Here is an 18,317-nt window from a genome sequence, read left to right as displayed (position 1 = left end):
ATAAGGTGGACCAATTCTGCCTTCAGTATCTAGTTGCAGACACAGTAGGAGTTCCAACTTTCTTTGATATTGCTGTCTTTTCCAAAGCAGTCAAGCACATCACAGAGAGGGCTCTGCCTAAGTGTAAGAGAAATAGGTGGCAGGTCTCCCCAAATGTAAAGAAAATGAGGAAGAGTAAAATTAAGCTTTTCTATGGAACAATGGAGTTTATTGGGATACATGCAGAAGCAGTCCTGTCCTTAGATTGGCATTAGATTGTATCAATACTGCATCTTCTAGTTTAAGATTCTTATAGCTTTGCAGTTATGTGCAGTGGAAGAAGATCAGGGGAATGAAAGAATAGGCACGCTGATTTCTTTCCATGCATGTAAATACACTATTTTCCTGAAAACTTTTGTAGCCGTTACATTTAGGAAGGAACATAAGAAAGACATCGGACAAACCCCAGAATATTTCTGATGCTCCATAAATGGGGATTGCATGTCCCAGATGCTGCTGAAAAAGCATCTATGCAAATGTATAGCCCTTTGTCCAGTGCTTTCGTGTGAAGAGTATTGCTGCAAGTTCAGTCCTGCATCTCAAACTTCCTGCACTGGAAACTTCCTGCGTACCTAAAGGAGATGTCTTTCCTCTGCTGGGCTCTTTCTCCCAGAATAATACAGTTTGATAAGTTTCTCACGCTGTTACTCAGTGTGGACTATAATGGTTCATATTTTTGAGGGGTTGCAATGGAGGAAAACTGCAGTTCAGTCACTCTGTCAAATACTCTGTTGCCCTGCACCTTGTGGAGTCACTACACAGGTGGAAATAGGGTACTGTCAGTCCATTTTGCAGTTTTTTGTGTACCTGCTCTCAATGCACAGCAGTGGCCCTTGCAGCCTAGATTTTTTTTTTTTTTCCTTCTCATTCTCTGCTTGTGCCATCAACTTCTCCTTAAGCATTTCATTTGATGGGCTGGACTTGGAGACAGCTGTAGCAGTTAGTACAGATCGGTTTATACAAAAGCTTTCAATCTTTCCCCATCAAAATGTCCTGTTTGCAGAAAGCATTCTGTAATAAGTCATTTATGAATGCCTTTTGGTGCTTCTGGAGGAAGGATTGGTAAGTGTTTGTTTTCTGCTAAGCTGTAGCTTAGTTTTCCTGTTCTGTATGTATATCCTCTCCAGTCTTTTCTCATACCAGTTCTGTGAAGAGTAACCAGTCTCTAACCTTAACACACACACAGGACTGTGCCACAAAATGCTGTAGCATGTTAGAGATCTTGGAGCTTCCTCAGCTGAACAGGTATACTTGAGCTGATAAAGTGCAGCCCAACATCTAGGTATGCTGGTTTGGTACCTGCAAGCAGCACAGCTGTGGTTGCTTATCTTTCAGCAAACTATCACTTCAGGCACAGCTGCCTGTGGTGGAAGCACTGGTGCCACAGTTTCTACCCCACACTCTTGCACAATGAGGATATCCCCTGTATGTCCACCACTTTAGAGGTCCTGAGCCTGGTTTCTGCTTGGCTGCCTACTTCAGGACTTTTTACATCCTCTCGGGAGGCAGGAAAGAAAAGGAAGATGTTCGCCCCGTGCATTTTGCAGTCTTTTTCCCCTCCTGAGCAGCCCCTTTGCAGAGATAATGCTGCTACTTTAAGGCCACTGGGTAAAATTTCACTCGGCCATATACTGTTTGCAATAGCCAACTGTGTCTCGTGGCAAAAGAACTGTAGGAGGGACTCCTGTTTACCTGGTCTTACTGGGTAATGAGACCTCTGTACCCTGTGGGCCTCTTAGGAAACCCACTTTCTCCAAAGATGGTTATGTGTAAATTGCAGGACTGTGCCCCCAACATTCCACCCAGCCATACCTACCCGTAGGAATATAAACTAGACTGAGAAGTGTATGTAAGTGTATATAGATGACGAACTTCAGCCAGCTGATTGACGAAGGGGCAGGGAGACTGAACTCCTGAAAGGGAACAGAACCCTTTTGCCCACACTTACTATTCTGTCTTGTATTGCTGGGGTTCCCCTGTGCCATTTAAAAAATGTTAATAACGTCTTTAGACAGAAAGTGATGTTTTGATTTTATTTGTGTTTTTTTTCTATTACAATAAAAAGAAATACAGCAAGTTTTCCGGTTCGAACGCGTGTGTCCACACAGCTGCCCAGCGAATGCAGCTGACCAGAAGTCGTCATCTTCACTCAGATCCCAGCTGGAAAGTGCAAGATGAGAAACTGTCTGAGCAGTTTGTGTCAGGTGCTGCTACTGGAAGTAGCGGTGACTACTGCCCTTTGCTAGAACTGGTCACAGGCAATATTCTTATTTAAGTTTGGGAAAATTTTCCTTCTGTAAGCACTGTGGTATCTTACCAAGACCACACTCCTGGGGCTTGACACAGCTTGGATGATATGAGTGAAGGGTGGACAGTAGGCGTTCTGTCAGCACGGGGTTTGTGCAGCCCTTGCTCATCTCAGTGTGCAAGAATGAATTGTCTAACGTCTGCTGTTGAAGAATAGGCCCAATAGAGCTTAAGCACAGGAAAAGGCTCTAAGCTTTTCCTGATTGTCTTGATGCTACTACTTTCAAAAGGAAAAAAGCAGCTTTAAGAAGTAGACTTCATGCCTGGGTTCCTCTGGAGCTGCAGAGGGGATAGTGGTGAGGATTATGTAGCACTACCCATCATGCTTCTGCCAGTGGACTGGTAAGGAGCAGGGGAAATACCTGGCTCTGGGGAAGAAATGAATTCTGCTTGGTTTAGCCCTCTGAATGCTTATCGATGGTGTCCAAATGATAAACCACACAGTTTGCTGTTTGTGTAACAGTCTGTATCAGTGTAATACAGAAGAGGGCTTGTAACTGAAGGGGGCTTTAACAAAAGATTCATGATTGCAGTTATTTTGGGCTGTGTTACTCAGATGTGGTGCTGGTTTGCTATTGTCGTGGCTTAACCCCAGTGGGCAGCTGAGCCCCATACAGCCGCTTGCTTACTCCCCTGCCCCAGTGGGATGGGGGAGAGAATCAGAAGGGTAAAAGTGAGAAAACTCATGGGTTGAAATAGAGACAGTTTAATAGGTAAAGCAAAAGCTGCGCACGCAAGCAAAGCAAAACAGGGAATTCGTTCCCCACTTCCCATCGGCAGGCAGGTGTTCAGCCATCTCCAGGAAAGCAGGGCTCCATCACACATAACAGTGACTTAGGAAGACAAATGCCATCACTCCAAATGTCCCCTCCTTCTTCCCCCAGTTTTGTATGCTGAGCATGACATCATACAGTCTGGAATATCCCTTGGGTCAGCTGTGTACCCTCCTGACTTTTTTTGCACCCCCAGCCTACTCGCTGGTGGGGTGGTGTGAGGAGCAGAAAAGGCCTTGACTCTGTCTAAGCACTGCTCAGCAATAACTAACACATCCCTGTGTTATCAACACGGTTTTCAGGACAAATCCAAAATGTAGCCCCATACCAGCTACTGTGAAGAAAACCAACTCTATTGCAGCCAAAACCAGGACAACTATCAAATACCAGTACTCGCCCCACATAATAATACCTGGGAACACATAGAAAAGGAAAACCTTGACCTTAATGGCAGCCCTAGACAAGAGCGTAAGCCAGCACTCACAGCCACTTGAAACTTCAAACAAAATACTTGCCCTTGCTGCTAGTAACAGATTTTATTCATGATGACATCTGCTGCCTATCCGAGCAGCAATCAAGGGAACACATCAAGAGCGGTTATATGTATTAAATAACCGAAACGGCCGCAGCAGCCCTGTTCTCAGAGCTAACCCAGATGAAGGAGCAAGCACAGCTGTCTGCAGCTGTGCACTTCAAAATGCAGACTAGACTCATTCTGGGGAAACCAAGTCCTCACCGGCCGATACCCAATGGCCATCACGGTGCTGGGAGAGGTGTTTAGACTTGAGCAGAGTTTCTAAAGCAGTGTGACAAATAAGCTGGAGAAAGCACCGTAGGTAGCTCAAGTTTTGGAAAGCCCTCCTGGCAGCATAAACCCGATGGCACTGTAGGAGTGCAAAAATGTGAACGCTGACCCGTATCTTAGCAGCCTTCCCAATTCTGGGAAGTGCCCCGAGGTGGCACTGCTGCCTTGCAGCACAGGGATGCACCTGAGCCGGGGAGACCAGCTCCTGCTTTTGGGATGTCCAAGAGTAATGTCAATGCAAGAGGCAAGGAGGGTCTGACCCGGAGGAGAAGGCTGCAGGTGGGAGCAGCCAGGAGACTGGACTATAGGGCAGCCTGGGCTACGACAAGAAGCGAGTGCTGCTACAGTGCCCAGGCTGGAACAGGAGCGAGCTGGCAGGTTTTCCTAACACCATGCCTCTGCCACCCAGGCATGGGAAGTCTCGTCCTTGTACCATGTCGTGGCTTACGAAAACTAAAGGCTTGCGTTCCTGAACCTCTGGGAGCTGAGCGTGTGTCTGACCCCACGGCTGTCTTGTGAGAGTCCTGGGCGTTAGCTCACAGCTCTTCGCACGGGAGAGCAGCCCTTTGGCTTCTGGTAGGCAAGCATCCCGAATCCATGAAGGCATCTCTACTCGCTCTTCAGCACGCTGTGGTAGAGACACTTTGAAGTACTCATATTCTGGAGTAAGCGTCCACACATTAACTGGTGAGGGATATATGTAATTACACCTAGACAAGCCCTGTAAATGAGCACGAACCTAAACTGAACTAAAAATTCAGCACCCAATTGCATACTAAGCAGCTGGGTACTGAGAAACTGTTCTGGGAGCTTCAGTGCATCTGAGAAAAGAGTCCAGCTTTCAGAGGTGGGAGCTTATAACCAGGGGCTGATCCAGAAGGCCCCAGAGGCTGTGATTTTGCAGCAACACCAATGCCAGGGCAAATACCACTTCTAATACCCATCCAAGACTGCCTGACTCACTATGTTATGGAGGCAATTCGCAGCAGCAGTGTGGAAATAGCTATCCTGGTGACATTAACTGGTGGACACAATGAATGCCTCCCCCCAGCAAGTAGCTGAGGATGCTTTGGTAAACATTATCCAAGGCAATGGCACAGAGGTAAATTATTAACACTCTTTCTGTACATCCCCTTTTCATTGAGTGGGAGCAGGAAAATCAAAACCATGAGCAAAAAACAGAATCTGTGAAGCCACCTGAATGCTTCATTTGGAGAGGAATCTGGTGGGGAGCTGGGAAAAGGGGTTGCACAATGTCCTGGAAGGAAATAATACTGAGAAAAAACAATCAGACCATAAAAAAAAGCCTCCCCCCCCGCCCCGTTCCAATTTAGCTCAGTACACTGAGCACTGTCTGGGGAGAGAAGGCAAGCTAACTGCTGAGCAAAAAGCATTGAATGTTCCATGGAGGTTGTTTTTGATGTCAGAAAATAATTCAGGAATTATTGTAGGAGACGGCAGCCGGGCAGGCTGTCTACCATTACCTGATACAGGCCAGCATAATACGGAGCCGTATGAATATGATCTGACCAAATGGTCTGATTAAATCCTAAATGACTCGTGGGGTAACTGCTAAGTGGGTCAAAGCAAAAGTTACTGCAAGAAATAAGTTTGGCTTTGTGCAGAGGGGTGGAGGCTGAAAACTGCACTTCTCCAGTGAAAATATTAGCTATTAACAGCAGCCTGTTAGAAATGCAAGGTGAGGCATGGGGACTGACCGGGTGAATGCACGCTGCTCCTGTTCCCTTCCTTAGGACACAGAAACCCCCAGAGCTTACCAGGTAGCTCGGTCCAGAACCCCCGACCCTATATGCAGGGGGGGCACTGCAGTAATAACAGCAAAAGTGAAGACCCCCGCCCCAGACTCCCCGGTCCTTCGTTAGGGCTCTAAAGCAGAGGATTTAACGAAAGAGCTGAAGCGGGGAGCTGTTCAAGACCTGCACATTAAGGCCTTGTTGGAGGGGCCTTCGGAGGCATGGGGGCACGGAAGATGGGTTGGCGGAGGGGTCCTCCATGGCCGTGCCGGCCTGCCATGCCGCGTCCGTGCGGCCGCTGCTCGGGGAGGGCGGTGCGGCCGCCATCGCCTTCTCGGCACAGTCCCGCCTCCCGCTCGCAGAGGCCGGGTCAGTGGCGGGGATGGCGGCAGCGGCGGCACGGGGTCGGGTGCTGTGCCTCTTCGATGTGGACGGGACCCTGACGCCGGCTCGGCAGGTAGCGAGGCACGGGGGCGTTGAGCGTTGGGGGGGGGAGACCGAGGTCAGCATGGCGGAGCTCGTCCCGCCGGCCGCGGCCTCACCCGCCGCTTCCCCTCCAGAAAATCGAGCCGGAGGTGGACGCGTTCCTGCGAGAGCTGCGTGAGAGGGTGCACATCGGCGTGGTGGGAGGCTCCGACTACGCCAAGATAGCCGAGCAGCTGGGGGACGGGGACGAAGGTGAGACGCGGACGACGAGGTCTCCTGGGGGGTCACCCGTGTCCTGAATGCGACCCCGAGCCAGCCCGTGGGGTGGTTGGCCGTGCCCAGGCGGGAGCCGCCGCTCGGCTCCCGCTCCCTCCGGGGCGAGCAGGCAGGGATGCTCCGACCCACGCCGCCGGCTCCGGCGTCGGGTTTGTATGAGCTTCATCTGGGCCCTGACAGCTTCCCCCCCCTCCGTGCTCCAGGAGCCCCTTGCAGATTTTGCCTCCCTGCTGCTCCACGGTGGGGTCTCCGGGGGGTTCCTCATGGCGTTCAAAGGGGGACATGGGGTAGAGGAGGGAGCAGGAGGGCGAGGGGCAGCCCCCGCTCCCTCCACCGTGTTTCCCTCCTCTGGCATGGATGCCAAGTGCGGCTGGGCTCTGAGCTCTGCCTCCTGCCTCATTAGCGGAGGGAGGCCAAGAAATTCCCGGCTGAGGCTGATTGCTGAGTCGGCGGTGCTGCGTGTCCGGGTTGCAGGAGGGTCTGGAGTTAGATAACCAGTAACTGCATCGCCACAGCACCCTGGCAGTGGGGAGGGGAGGAGAGCGAGCGGAGTAACACGCACGTGGTTGAAAGCCTGACATTTCGGAGCCCTTATCTTCGTCCTGCTACTGATTCAGCCTGTGACCTCAGTCAGGTCGCTTCCCCCTGCATGCGTCAGCTCCCCACCTGTGAGCAGAAGATAATCTCCTCGCCCACTTTGTGGGGAGCGAGGCGGGTCGGTGGCCCTTTGCAGAGTGCGGGAGACGTGGAAAGTGCGATACTAAGGAACCGGGAGGATGGCTCACTCAGTCCTGAGCCCAGTCCTCTTGGCCCCTTTTCCCAGGCACTACTCATGTTTCCTCTTTTGTTTCCTCCCCCCTCAGTCATCGATAAGTTTGACTACGTCTTTGCAGAGAACGGCACAGTGCAATACAAGAACGGGCAGCTGGTCTCCAAGCAGGTAGGTCCAGCTCCCTTGCAGCCACGGCTCCACTTCCCCATCCCCGTGCAGCCCCTGTGCCCTGCGTGCGGTGGGGAGCAGCGCCTGGCCCTGGGCAGATGGGCAGCCTCTTCTCATCTCCCCAAGAACTAGGTCTGAATGTCCCACTCCTCCCAGTTGTGTTCTCGGGTGGGCTTCCAGGGAGGTCTAGCTTCTTCCTCACTCCACCTTTTCCTCCCACAGGCCATTCAGGACCACTTGGGGGAAGAGCTGCTGCAGGATCTCATCAACTTCTGTCTCAACTACATGGCGCTGCTGAAGCTGCCCAAGAAACGGTAATGGCCCAAGCCTGTGCAAATGCCAGTCATATCACTGATTTCGAGGGAGCTCTGGGCTCCAGAGTCCTCCTAAGAACAGCTGTGCTACTGAGCTTGTCTTGCTCCAGCTTTTACCTTAGCATCTAGAGGCCTTGTGTAGGATCACTGTCCCACCGAGCTGGGCACTGTGGGCAAAAAACGGAGGAGGGTCTTTGTTCTGGAGAGTCTGCACAATTTTTTAGCATGATGCCTGCTCTTTTGCCCCTCGGGTTTTCTTCCCTGGGAAGCAGGGTACAGCCACCGCGTGTGTCTCATTTAGGACAATGGTACCAGCTCGTTACTGGTCAGGGCATCGGGCAGCATTGGCCGTATGAGTTTCCAAACAGACGAACAATGGCTCTTAAGATGGGAGGTCCAGCGCCTGAGCACAGTTTCACACTGTTTCTAACCCCGTGTCGCTTGGCCCCACTGGTAATAGAGATGGCCCTGCTCTGCCCCGTGCCATGCGTTCCTGCCTGCTTCCACCCAGGAGATTCGCAAGCCACGGGGCGAGCTGGGTTGGTACACCTCCTCTGAAGGAAGACTAGGCCACTGCCAGGAAAGAAAAGGGTCGTTGTCCATTGGATCGGCTCGCCCTGTTATCACAGAAAGGAGAGGGAACAGATGGCATGAAGGTGAAAAGGGAGAGCAGGCGGACCTCTTTCAGAGGCAGCCCGCCGTTAAAGCAGCCCGGGTGCAGTGTCAAACCACCCCTCAGACCACAGTTTCACAAACGCTTGAAGGCGGCGTGAGCCAGCAGAACTGTTGAAAGCAGCGGCCCTGCCCTACCCTTGCCCCGGCCGGTTTGCTCCTGCTCTCCCCTTGCGCTTGTACGGTGAACTCCAGTGGGCGAGCTGTCTGGTCAAAATTAAGCTGGTAAAAGTTGCTAAACTGTGATCCAGATTAGTTGCCTGATGTGAGTCACCATGTGGCAATACAAGGACCGGTGAGAGGGGCCAGGGTGGCTCCTTGCGACAGGACTGCCAGCTGAACGTGTCCCTGAAAGCGTGGGCTGGGACCCAGAACCCTCAAGGCTGTTTGGTTGCCTCATTGCTGTCTGGTTGCCCAACAGCCTGGCAAAGTTTCAACTCCCAAGTGCCTCTGTGGATTTAGGCTTATGGGATTTCTAGCAAAGCAAGGACTTTAACCCACATCTCCCGAGTCTTGGCCTGGGACATGAGTCACCAAACCCTGCGTGCTGCAGAGACGCTGCTCCCAGGCTGCAGGCATGGCTGACCCTGTGTCCATTCCCCACGATGTTCTTCACTGTGTTATGAGGCAGGAGGTGGAGAGTTTTTCCCCCAGACTCAGAGTGGTAAGCTCTTCATCACAGAGGAACAGCGGGCAGGGCTGGGAGGTCCATCAGAGGGTTAATGAGCTCCTCAGCTGGAGAGGGAAGGGGATCTCCCTGCTCCAGCTAGGTTTCCACTAGAGTTCCAATCTATTTCCAAACTGGCAGTGCTGCCATCCCCTGTTGTTTCTGCCCCACCAGTGGTGGTACCTGTCTGACCCCTCGGTGAGCTATTCCAAGGTGATAAGCAAACAGAAGTGGCTGGGTTTATAGCAAAGAGAAAAGGAGGGAGCAGTTTTCTGCCGGCTTAGTGCTTCGAACCAGCCCACCGAGGAAGCGGCAGAGTGGTGATCCCAGTGCAAAGTGAGGCTGGCACGCAGGAGCTGGGTCCTGTCCCTGCAAGCTTAGGTAAGAGTTGCAAGGGTGCAGGGGACAAATGGGAGATACAAAGGCCCTGCGGGTCCTACCTGATTTGTGTCCCACAAGGAGGTCCTGATTGCTCATCAGCCTGCCGCCAGACATCAGCAGTGAGTTACACTGACCTGTTCCATCCCACTGCCCCAAGGTACTGCCAGCTTCACCCAAACCAGCCAACGTTTCTTAAAAGCCTCCAGGGGTGGAGATGCCACAGTCTCGTCAGGCAGTTGGTCCAGTCTGGGCGATAGCTGTCCTTGCAGTTATTACAACATTAAAAAATGTTTGCTGTCATCTCACCTAAGCTCAATGCTTCCAGCCTGTCCCCAGGGCACACAGGAACTGTTTATTCCTCTTCTCTTACAGTCTCTTCTTATAAAACTGAGAGCCCCTTGGAGACCTTAAGCAGAGTTGTTGATGCCTGGTCTCTGGCTGGCAAGAAGCACCCATGAATGGGCATGGCTTCTCTCCTGCTTGCCCCTGCAGAGACTGCGTGCCTCACTCAGCAGCCATTCCCCTGGAAAGCTCTGTTTTTCTCTCCCTGCCCCAGTAACCCTGTGCCCTTGCCCACCCACAGAGGAACCTTCATTGAGTTTCGCAACGGGATGCTGAACATCTCCCCCATCGGTCGGAGCTGCACCCCAGAGGAGCGAATCGAGTTCTCTGAGCTGGACAAGGTACACAGGCCAGACGTGGACTCGCCCTCCCCTTTGATGGTTTTACACCACCACAGGTCTCGGGTCTTACCTGCTTCCCCCCTTCCCAAGGAGGGGAACCGGGCCAACGCATGCAGTGAGGTGGAGACAGGACTGGGGGTCAGAGAGCCCAAGGAGAGACAGAGATGAATGGAAGAATTTGACTTCATTGGGGACCACCGATGCAATGGGACGGCCAGCAGGATTCCTTGTGGGATAGAGCCCCTGGGAATAGGGCACTGACTTAACAGGGTGTCTCCTCGTTTACAGTAACCAAAGACAGAATTGCACTGAAAACCTCAGAGAGACCTAAACTTCTCAGGCTGTGCCATCCCTCCAGGCTGGCCCAGCAGCAGTCTTCTCTCTCCTGCTCCCCCAGCCCCAACAGAGCTGGAACTAATGGGCTTTCCAGCCCAGGAGGGCCACAGCGGGCAGATCTCTGGAGCCCTTGGCCCATGGCCCAGACAGTTTCTGCCTGGGTGGGGGACACTTGGGGTCAAGAGACTTTTCAAGACTTTGCAAGACTTTTTAAGCAAAGCTGGAGACTTTGGGTTATGAACTGGGCTTCTGGGAAATTGAAGCATTGCATTTCATTGCCAATGAAGGGCTGGCATCTGCTCTTCACAGGAGCCTCCTGCAGCTGCCCTGAGCTGGTGGCTTTTTACGGAGACACTGGGCAGGACTGGTGAAAGCTGGCTAAATGACGTTACGTTGGGGGCAGGTGGGAAGGGGGAACGCGATAAGCCAGAGTTGCCCAGCAAACAGCTATATGGTGGCTTTTGGTAGACTGTCAAGACCTAATCACTCAAACCCTCTTTCCTTCCCTTTCCTCCTTCTCCTCCGCAGAAAGAGCGGATCCGGGAGAAGTTTGTGGCAGCCTTGCAGAGGGAGTTTGCTGGCAAAGGCCTGCGTTTCTCTCGAGGTGAGTGAAGGGGGCTTTCCCTGGCTTGGCCGTGGCCTCTTTATCATGTTTCCCATAAAATACGGGGAAGGGGAGCGGGAATCGTGGCTGTTCCCTCCAGGGGCCTGGAGACCCCAGTAAGAACACGAGGAGCTTCTGTTCCTGAAGAGCCACCGCAGGGGTGTCACTTTGGCATTCATGGCGGGGTGACAGCGGAGAATAAACCAAGCTGCAGATTTGCCTCCCTGAGAATCAGCCAGACAGGCGGGTTTCTGTCCCATGACGTTATCCCTGCCTTAATTCCAGTTAGCTCTGCAGAGCCCACCCCTGCCCAGGGCGTCTGTCCTGGCTCACGGGTAGCAGCAGGGTGGCCAGCAGAGCTGCAGGCACATGCAGCCCTCTCTGGGAACGCCACGGCGTGAGGGAGACAGGAGTCTCACGCATGTCTCGGCCCTGGGGTTTTATTGGGAGGGCTGGCTCCGAGGGGAACGTCTTTCTTCCTGGAGGAAGAGCTGCCGAGAGGCAGGGAGCTTGCAGCTCCATGCCGTGGCCTTCTGCAGGGCCACTTCGTGGGGTGGAGGTAGGCTCTTACAGCCAGCTTACCGAAGGCGAGGAACCGAAGGAGGGGCTTGAGCAATCCCGGGGGTTTGGAACCCAGGGTTTGGACGGGGAGGAAAATAAGGGTGTGTAAGTGGTGGGGCTGAAGCGGAGCGGTGGGTATGTGTGAGATAAGAAGGTGCCACGGGGCAGCCTAGCCAGAGGGCAAGGGGGTGACGAGGGTAGGAGGCAGCCGGTGACACCCCGCTCTTGCACCCACTGTGGGCCAGTACCGAGGGTCTGGCCCTCTGGTCCTCCACGGGTTTTCCTCCCGAGAGCCTTCAGCGTCCTGCCAGGGGCATCCCGTGCTGCCCGCAGCACTGACACACACCGTTTGTCACAGCAGAGAAAGACAAGGTCCCCGCCGCCGTGTCCCCGCAGGCACAGGGGACGAGAGCAGAACAATGGGCCTTTCTCCTCTGACTTTGGGAAGCCACCATGAAGAGCCCGGGCCTGTTGTGTAAAAGCATGAAGACAAGGGGAGCTGCGGGCCCCCCCCCAACTCCTCCACAAAGAAAACGCGGGGTGTCTCAGGTCAGGTATCCAAAAATAGGGACATGCGGAAACGGGGCTCTTCTGCCAAGCTGGCTCCGTGTGCCTTGTCCCAGGCTGTGGAGGACGCAAGCCCCAGAGGTGGTAGGAGACCTCCCTGCAGCCCCCCAGACCGACGCTCTGCCTAGGCGAGGGACAGTGCTGGCTGTCCTCCATGCCACCTCTTCTCCCTTTGATTTTTTGCCCTCTCCAGCTGGCATCAGGAGCCCCTTCTTGCTGCCCAGCTCTCTTTAAAAGGCCAGAATGCAGTGAAATGCAGCATTTTTCACAGGTAAATGGCTTTGGATACAAAAAACAGGAAGGATTTTAATGAGGTCAGCCAAGTTTAGCTCCTGCTCTGATGCTGGCTTCTGCTGCGAGACCAGGGGCATCCCCATCCCTGAGCTCCTAGGGCACTTGCTCCCGTCCACATCCCAGTGCCCTGCCCACGGCATCCTCTCCGGTAGTGAATCCTCTGCCCCGAGCTGGACACACAGGCTCCATCCCCAGCTCCTCGGGCTCCAAGGAGGGTTGGTTTGGGATCTCCAAACCAACGGGGACACCTCAACCAGCCAGGGAGGAAAGGAGCACAGCATCAGAACACACACGTTTGAACAGCCTGGGGGATCAGTGCCTCTCCTGCAGCAGGGACCGTCCCCTGAGGGTACCTGTCTACTCAACCCCTTCCTAAGAGAGCTTCGGTTATGATTTATGAAGAAGGAGAGGGTGAAACTCAATTGCCTGGAGAAGCAGGGGGGCCCCCTTGAAACCAAGAGGAGCAGAGACCTGATCTGGCAGGGAGAGGCACATCCCAGCTCAAATCCCCGTTCCTCCAGGCTCTGAGCGAGACCCAAACATACGCGTGCCCTAAGTTGCTGGCTTTGTTTTGGGAGGAGTGTGTCACCTGTGTCAGTGACGGGACAAGGGACTGGCTCCACAGCCTGTGCACGCAGCAGGGCAGCTCGAGCGGATGGGAAGGTGCTGCTTCCATGCACCCCCAAAAGGCAGCGCAGTGCTGGGGTGAACTCTGCCTGGTCTAAGAGCAAGGGCTAGGAATTTTGTTAACCCTTGATGGCTGTGGGTGTCCGTGTGCACGCGTATGCACGCTCTCTGGGAAAGCTCCCTTCCCTCAGTACGTTTGCCCCGTCTGCCTTGGTGTCCCTCCAGATGCTGGCAACCTGCACTTGGCTCTTGTGGTGAGAGGTGACAGGCCAGCGTCGTGCCCCGATTATGTCAACGGGTTCGTGGTACCTCCACGGCAAGACCCTGGGTCCTTGATCAGCGTGCAGAGCCTGCTCGGGCCCCCTGAGCTGTGCGGTGCACGGGGTTTGCTTTGCGTGTGCAGGGTGCTGGGAGCCCCTGGTCCCCGCAGGATTAAGGAGTGTCGGAGCAGTGGTTGTAGAAGGGCCAGCGATGTCCACGCAGGAGCCTAGTGGAGAGAGTGGGGCCAGTCTCTGAGGGCTTTGTCCCCTCTTGGGACACAGAACGTGCTGATGCTATCTCAAGGCGTGACTCCAAATCTCCCTCGGCAGATGCATCTCTTGGGACCTCCCGCCCCAGCATCCCCCCCCCTGCAGCCCGCTGGTTCCCGCTTGCCTGCCTGCCTGCAGTCAGGGGAGCCCTGCTGATGTCACACCAGCCCTGCTGATGTCACTCCAGCCTGTTGTCATAGGAACAGCATCTGCCACTATCCTAGCCACATGCCTGAGAGGCACACCAAGGCAGAGCTGGTGCCCAGCTGCTGTTTGGGGTGGGGGCTCCCCACAGATACCCAGCCCCTCTCCCCTCCTCCTGCCCGTCCCAGGGTGGGGGGGAAACCCTGCCGGCTCCCACCAACGTTGCCCGATGCCCTCCCTTCTGCTGGCAGGTGGCATGATCAGCTTTGATGTCTTCCCGGAAGGCTGGGACAAGCGCTACTGCCTCAACGTGCTCGATGACGAGAGATTTGACGCCATCCACTTCTTTGGAAACGAGACGACCCCTGTGAGTATGCCCCGCTCACCCTACACATGGCTGCTGTCCCTCCTTCGGGCTGGCAAGCCTGCGTGGAGCCGCTCCATCACAGGACCTGTGGCCTGAGTCCCACTGGTGGCCAACAGACCTCCGGCAGTGCGAGGGGGAGAGATGCTCGCGTGGGTTTGCACGGGGCTTGTGGTGGTGGCAGGCCCACTGGGTGGCAGGGACATCGCCTCGAATTCACTGGGCTGGGGAGCACGTCCAACTCGGCATCACCTTCCTCCCCCCGGCAGCCTCGGGATGTGGGGCAGCCGCTTCTGCGGCTCACAGGACCCAAAACATGAGCCCCCCAGCACTTAGGAGAGGGCTTTTCAACAGCAGGAACAGCTTCGCCTTCCCTTTGGCGTGGTGGAGGGTGATGCTTCCTTGCTGCTCTTTCCACAGCTCTGCCCCCCTAAATGTGCCCACCCCACCTTTTGCTAGCCCCCCCCCCCGCCCCAGGCAGGGCAGGGGGCAACCCCAGGCTCCTGGACAAGCTTTGCTGGTCTAGGACCTTCCCCTTCCTTTCTATACTCTTCCGCAGGCACTGAAGAGGGGAGGCAAGAGGGAGGGAGCAGGGCTCCCAGCCCAGCCTCTTCTGCCTCCCTGGGCCAGCAAAGCCCTGACAGCCCCTTCCCAGCAGGTCCCTGCCTGCCCAGCCGCTGGCTCCCACCCCAGCTCCTCACAGGATGGAGCAAGACGTGGATTCAGGGATGAGGATGCTCTGGCGAGACCCTGCTAATGCCTTCCCTATTTTCTATTCCCCTGCAGGGAGGGAATGATTATGAAATCTATGACGATCCCCGCACGGTGGGACACAGCGTCCAGTCCCCCCAGGACACGGTCCAGCGATGCCGTGAAATCTTCTTTCCAGAGAGAGCAAACGAGTGCTGACTGCCAGGTCCCCGCAGCCCTGCCCCGACCCCACCTTCTCCCCCCAACAGGAAAAGCACCTTCATTTGAGGAATCTGCTCAGGGTAGGCTGAAAAAAAACCACTTTCCAGAGCTGGTCGGGATGTAACACGTGAGTGCGGGCGGGTGCGCAGGAGGCGGCCTTCGCTGAGCAGCCCTTCGGCATTCCCCCTCTACGGCTGGGGCTCGTGGGACCAGACCCTCCTCACCTCCAGCAAAACTTCTCTCTTGACAGTTGGGGCCATGGTGGGCAGCCATGCAGATGCTTTCATGGTCAGAAAGCATTTGAAAAGGCCAGTCACAAGAGCGTGCGTGTGTCCATCCCATGCTCCCTCCCCTCTTTTCTATTTCGCTCTGTTTCTCTTAACACTTCTGCATGAGGGAACATGCGTCTCACCTTTCTCTCCCCCTTGCGCCTTGGCTGGGGAGGATGGGGCTGTTGAGGCCCCAGGCGCTCTCACCAAGAGCTGCTCTGAAGCAAGAGGCCGGGAAGGCTGTTTGCTGCAAGCCCGTGGTAGGAAGGGGTAGCTGCGACCCTGTCTCATTGCAGCGTTGTGCATCCTAATGGAGAGGATCACCATGTCCCTCACCTTGATGCCACACCGTGCCAGTCCCTACAGGTGACCTGGGAATGACAGTTTTAAAATGACTCTGCTCCTGCTCTCAGCTTTGCTCAGGTGCATGAAGAAATTCATTCTCTCTTTAGCTTACAAAAAAAAATGGCTACCGTGGGTTTATTTTCCATGTTTGTAGATGTTGTCAAGTCAGACCTTGCCTGGCGTGGCTGGAGGACCCTGGGTGCCGGGCGTGTGCAGAGCACCCTGCAGAGCTGTTGGGGGCAGAAGGCTTCCCAACAGTCTTCCCATCTGGATGTCCATTAGGCATCACAGATGTGTCAGTGTAAAACCTTACCCAGGGCATTCATAACAGACCCAGTCCCTTTCCTTCCCAGTGCTCAGCTTTCCATCATGCTGCCAGAGACCTTTTCAGAGAGGGCCAACACAGGCCAGACCTGGTTTCTAGTGCCAGTGGTGGTACACACTCAGCAGTGCCCTCCAAGCTTGCTTTGCCACCCCATCTCATCCCACGTGCCTGGTTTACGTGGTCACCTTTAGGGACCCGAGTTCTCCAGTGCAGCTGGCACATGTCCTCCTGCTCCTCTCTTCTCCTGGGTCTTCATGGGTTGCAAAACTGCATCTCTCCTTTGGCCCTTGCCCTCCTCCCTCATGTTGCCCCTTTATTCCTGGCCATTATGCTGGGGGTGTGACTGCACCAGTGATGCTAGTCACAACTCGGTGCTCAAGAGGAGCTCAGGGATCCCCTCCAGGCAGATGTCCTGCTTAGAGCTCCCCAGGGCAGACACGTCTGGTATCTGTGGACCTGGAGGGTGCCAGAGGTTCCTGCAAAAGCTCCCCACATTGCTCCCTGGGAGCCTTTCTCAGCACATCCCCGCTGCTATGGCACTGCCCCATCTCTTGGACTTGTTTTCTCTCCTCTTTTTCTCCTGTTCCTACTTTCCTCACCATTGCTCTTCATCTCCCACCTAGCAGCTGGACTGCAGAGAGAAGTTTCTCAGCTGGCTATTGCCACTTAACCACGGGGCCAAGTTCCTCAGGCGAGATACGTTGGTGCTTTTAGACCCTGGGCAGGGCTCCCGCGATGCCACGGGCAGAGTCCTGAGTGGACCTTGGCACTGCTGCCTGGGGCAGGAGCAGGGGTGCTGCATGACCAGCGCTGGCAGGGTGCTGTCTTCTCCACCTGACTGCACCTCTTAATTCTACAGTACATCAGGTCTGTAACGCATTGCATTCGCATGAGCGCAGCAGTCTGCCCAGCATCCAGAAATCCTCAACAAATGCACAAATTCCTCTTTCTACCCAGAGAAAATTTCTGCGTGGGAGAAGAGGACCTGTTGGGGAAGCCTAGATGCAGGGTACCCTTTTCACAGGCCACTGGTTTTGGCCCTCCACTGCAACCTTCACGGAGGAATCGTGTGTTTTGTGGTTCCTCCTTCTCTGTTTCACTGTGGATCAGGTTACGTGCAGGTTTTGGGGGTTTATTTTTCCTGTAGGTCTATTCAAATTCAGCAGGCTTTCTAGAGAGCTTGGTGGTGGGTGAAGAGCAGGGCCTGGCATGAGGCACCGCGGTGGCCTTGGGGCTGAGATGCCTTGAATGTTTGAAGGGGAGGGCAGGCTCTGTCCAAGGCTGCTCCTGATGGCAGCACGTCCCGTGCTCAGGCTGGGGGGAGCTGCAGGGCAGAGGCGGGGATGACCTTCAAGACACCAGCCATCGCGTTCTCCACTCAGGAGCTCATGTGTGCATGGGTGAGATAAGTTCAAGAACCTTCCCCATTCTTGTCTCTGTCTTACACCAAGCTCAGGCTAGCTGAGGGCACCTCCTGCCAGGAGACTCTGTCCTGCTGGAAGGATGAGGAGGAGGATGGCATCAGAAGCAGCCCCAGGCTCTCAGACCCACAGAATGGTTGAGGTTGAAGGGACATCGGGAGGTGACCTGGTCCCCCTTCCCTGCTCAAGCAGGGCCACCGAGAGACCCGGCTGCCTGCCCTGTTTTTGCGGGCAGGGATGAGGCACGGCGCTGGGGTGGGAGCCTTACACCTAGGGAAGGGAGCACGCCTGTCCCCCAGACCCCTTTGCCACGATGCTCCTCTCCCGGTGGGTGCCCACGGCGTGCGTGGGGGTTTCTCCCCGCGTATGCGTGAGCGAGCGGATGTGGCGAGCCCCGTGTTGGGGACCGTCGTGCCGTATGGCTCTGTACCTGTGCGAGATGGGCAGCTCCTGCCTGGCTGATACCAAGTGTTAAATAAGAAATATATTTAAATACATATATATATATGTATATTTAAAAAAAATAAAATCAATCATATTAAAGCTACAACACGCAGTGGTTGGAGGCAGTGTGTGCTTTGTGCCAGGCTCTGCTGGAATGAAACGGCAGGCAGATGCACTTTGAAATCCCCGCAGCAGCGGGGGACCAGCCCCGGTCCCGGTCACCCCTCCTAGTGGGCAGCAGCCTCCTGTCCCAGGCTCAGGGTCTGCTCCCCGAGCAAGGCTGGAGCACCCCGGGACATGCTGTGTGGAGGTGCCTGAGTCCATCCTGCCATCTGGATAAATCCCTGGGTGCTCCAGGTGCTCTATGTGGGAGAGCCACCAGTGTCCCCGCTGCAACACACGCACGCAGGACAAAGAGCCAGGACATGCAGGGGAAAGTCACTTTTAATGGTTTATTGCCAATGTTACAAAGGTCGACACATGGTCAGACAGGCGGGAACTACACCGGAGTTGTAAAAACACCAACAAGTCTAGGGT

General features: G+C 54.7%; 1 protein-coding gene across 3 annotated transcripts; it reads left to right on the top strand.

The window, feature by feature from the left end:
• Positions 1-3,601: 3,601 nt before the first annotated feature.
• On the top strand, positions 3,602-17,892 carry PMM1 (phosphomannomutase 1). 3 transcript variants are annotated; one of them, XR_008235833.1, is made up of 8 exons: positions 3,602-6,135; positions 6,239-6,356; positions 7,244-7,320; positions 7,543-7,634; positions 9,938-10,037; positions 10,902-10,977; positions 11,900-12,376; positions 13,952-14,067. XR_008235833.1 is itself a non-coding variant. In XM_052791023.1 (8 exons), the coding sequence occupies exons 1-8, from the start codon at positions 5,938-5,940 to the stop codon at positions 14,971-14,973; spliced, it is 900 nt and encodes a 299-aa protein (XP_052646983.1). In that variant the 5' UTR covers positions 5,923-5,937; the 3' UTR covers positions 14,974-17,892. The 3 variants fall into 3 exon arrangements, 1 of the variants encoding a protein (XP_052646983.1); XR_008235832.1 differs by having other exon boundaries at positions 11,897-12,376; XM_052791023.1 differs by lacking the exon at positions 11,900-12,376 and adding an exon at positions 14,851-17,892 and having other exon boundaries at positions 5,923-6,135.
• Positions 17,893-18,317: the final 425 nt, after the last annotated feature.

The sequence above is a fragment of the Harpia harpyja genome, chromosome 6 (assembly GCF_026419915.1).
Source record: "Harpia harpyja isolate bHarHar1 chromosome 6, bHarHar1 primary haplotype, whole genome shotgun sequence".
Lineage (NCBI taxonomy): Eukaryota > Metazoa > Chordata > Aves > Accipitriformes > Accipitridae > Harpia > Harpia harpyja.
The sequence above is the reverse complement of the archived record's forward strand: the minus strand, read 5'-3'. Positions and strand labels throughout refer to the sequence as shown.

What these genes read in the sequence shown, in the direction of transcription:
- PMM1 (XM_052791023.1), top strand. Translation starts at nt 5,938, where the DNA reads ATGGCCGTGCCGGCCTGCCATGCCGCGTCCGTGCGGCCGCTGCTCGGG. An exon ending in AGGCCTGCGTTTCTCTCGAG is followed by an intron (nt 10,978 to 13,951) that starts GTGAGTGAAGGG and finishes TTCTGCTGGCAG; the next exon opens with GTGGCATGATCAGCTTTGAT. An exon ending in TTGGAAACGAGACGACCCCT is followed by an intron (nt 14,068 to 14,850) that starts GTGAGTATGCCC and finishes ATTCCCCTGCAG; the next exon opens with GGAGGGAATGATTATGAAAT.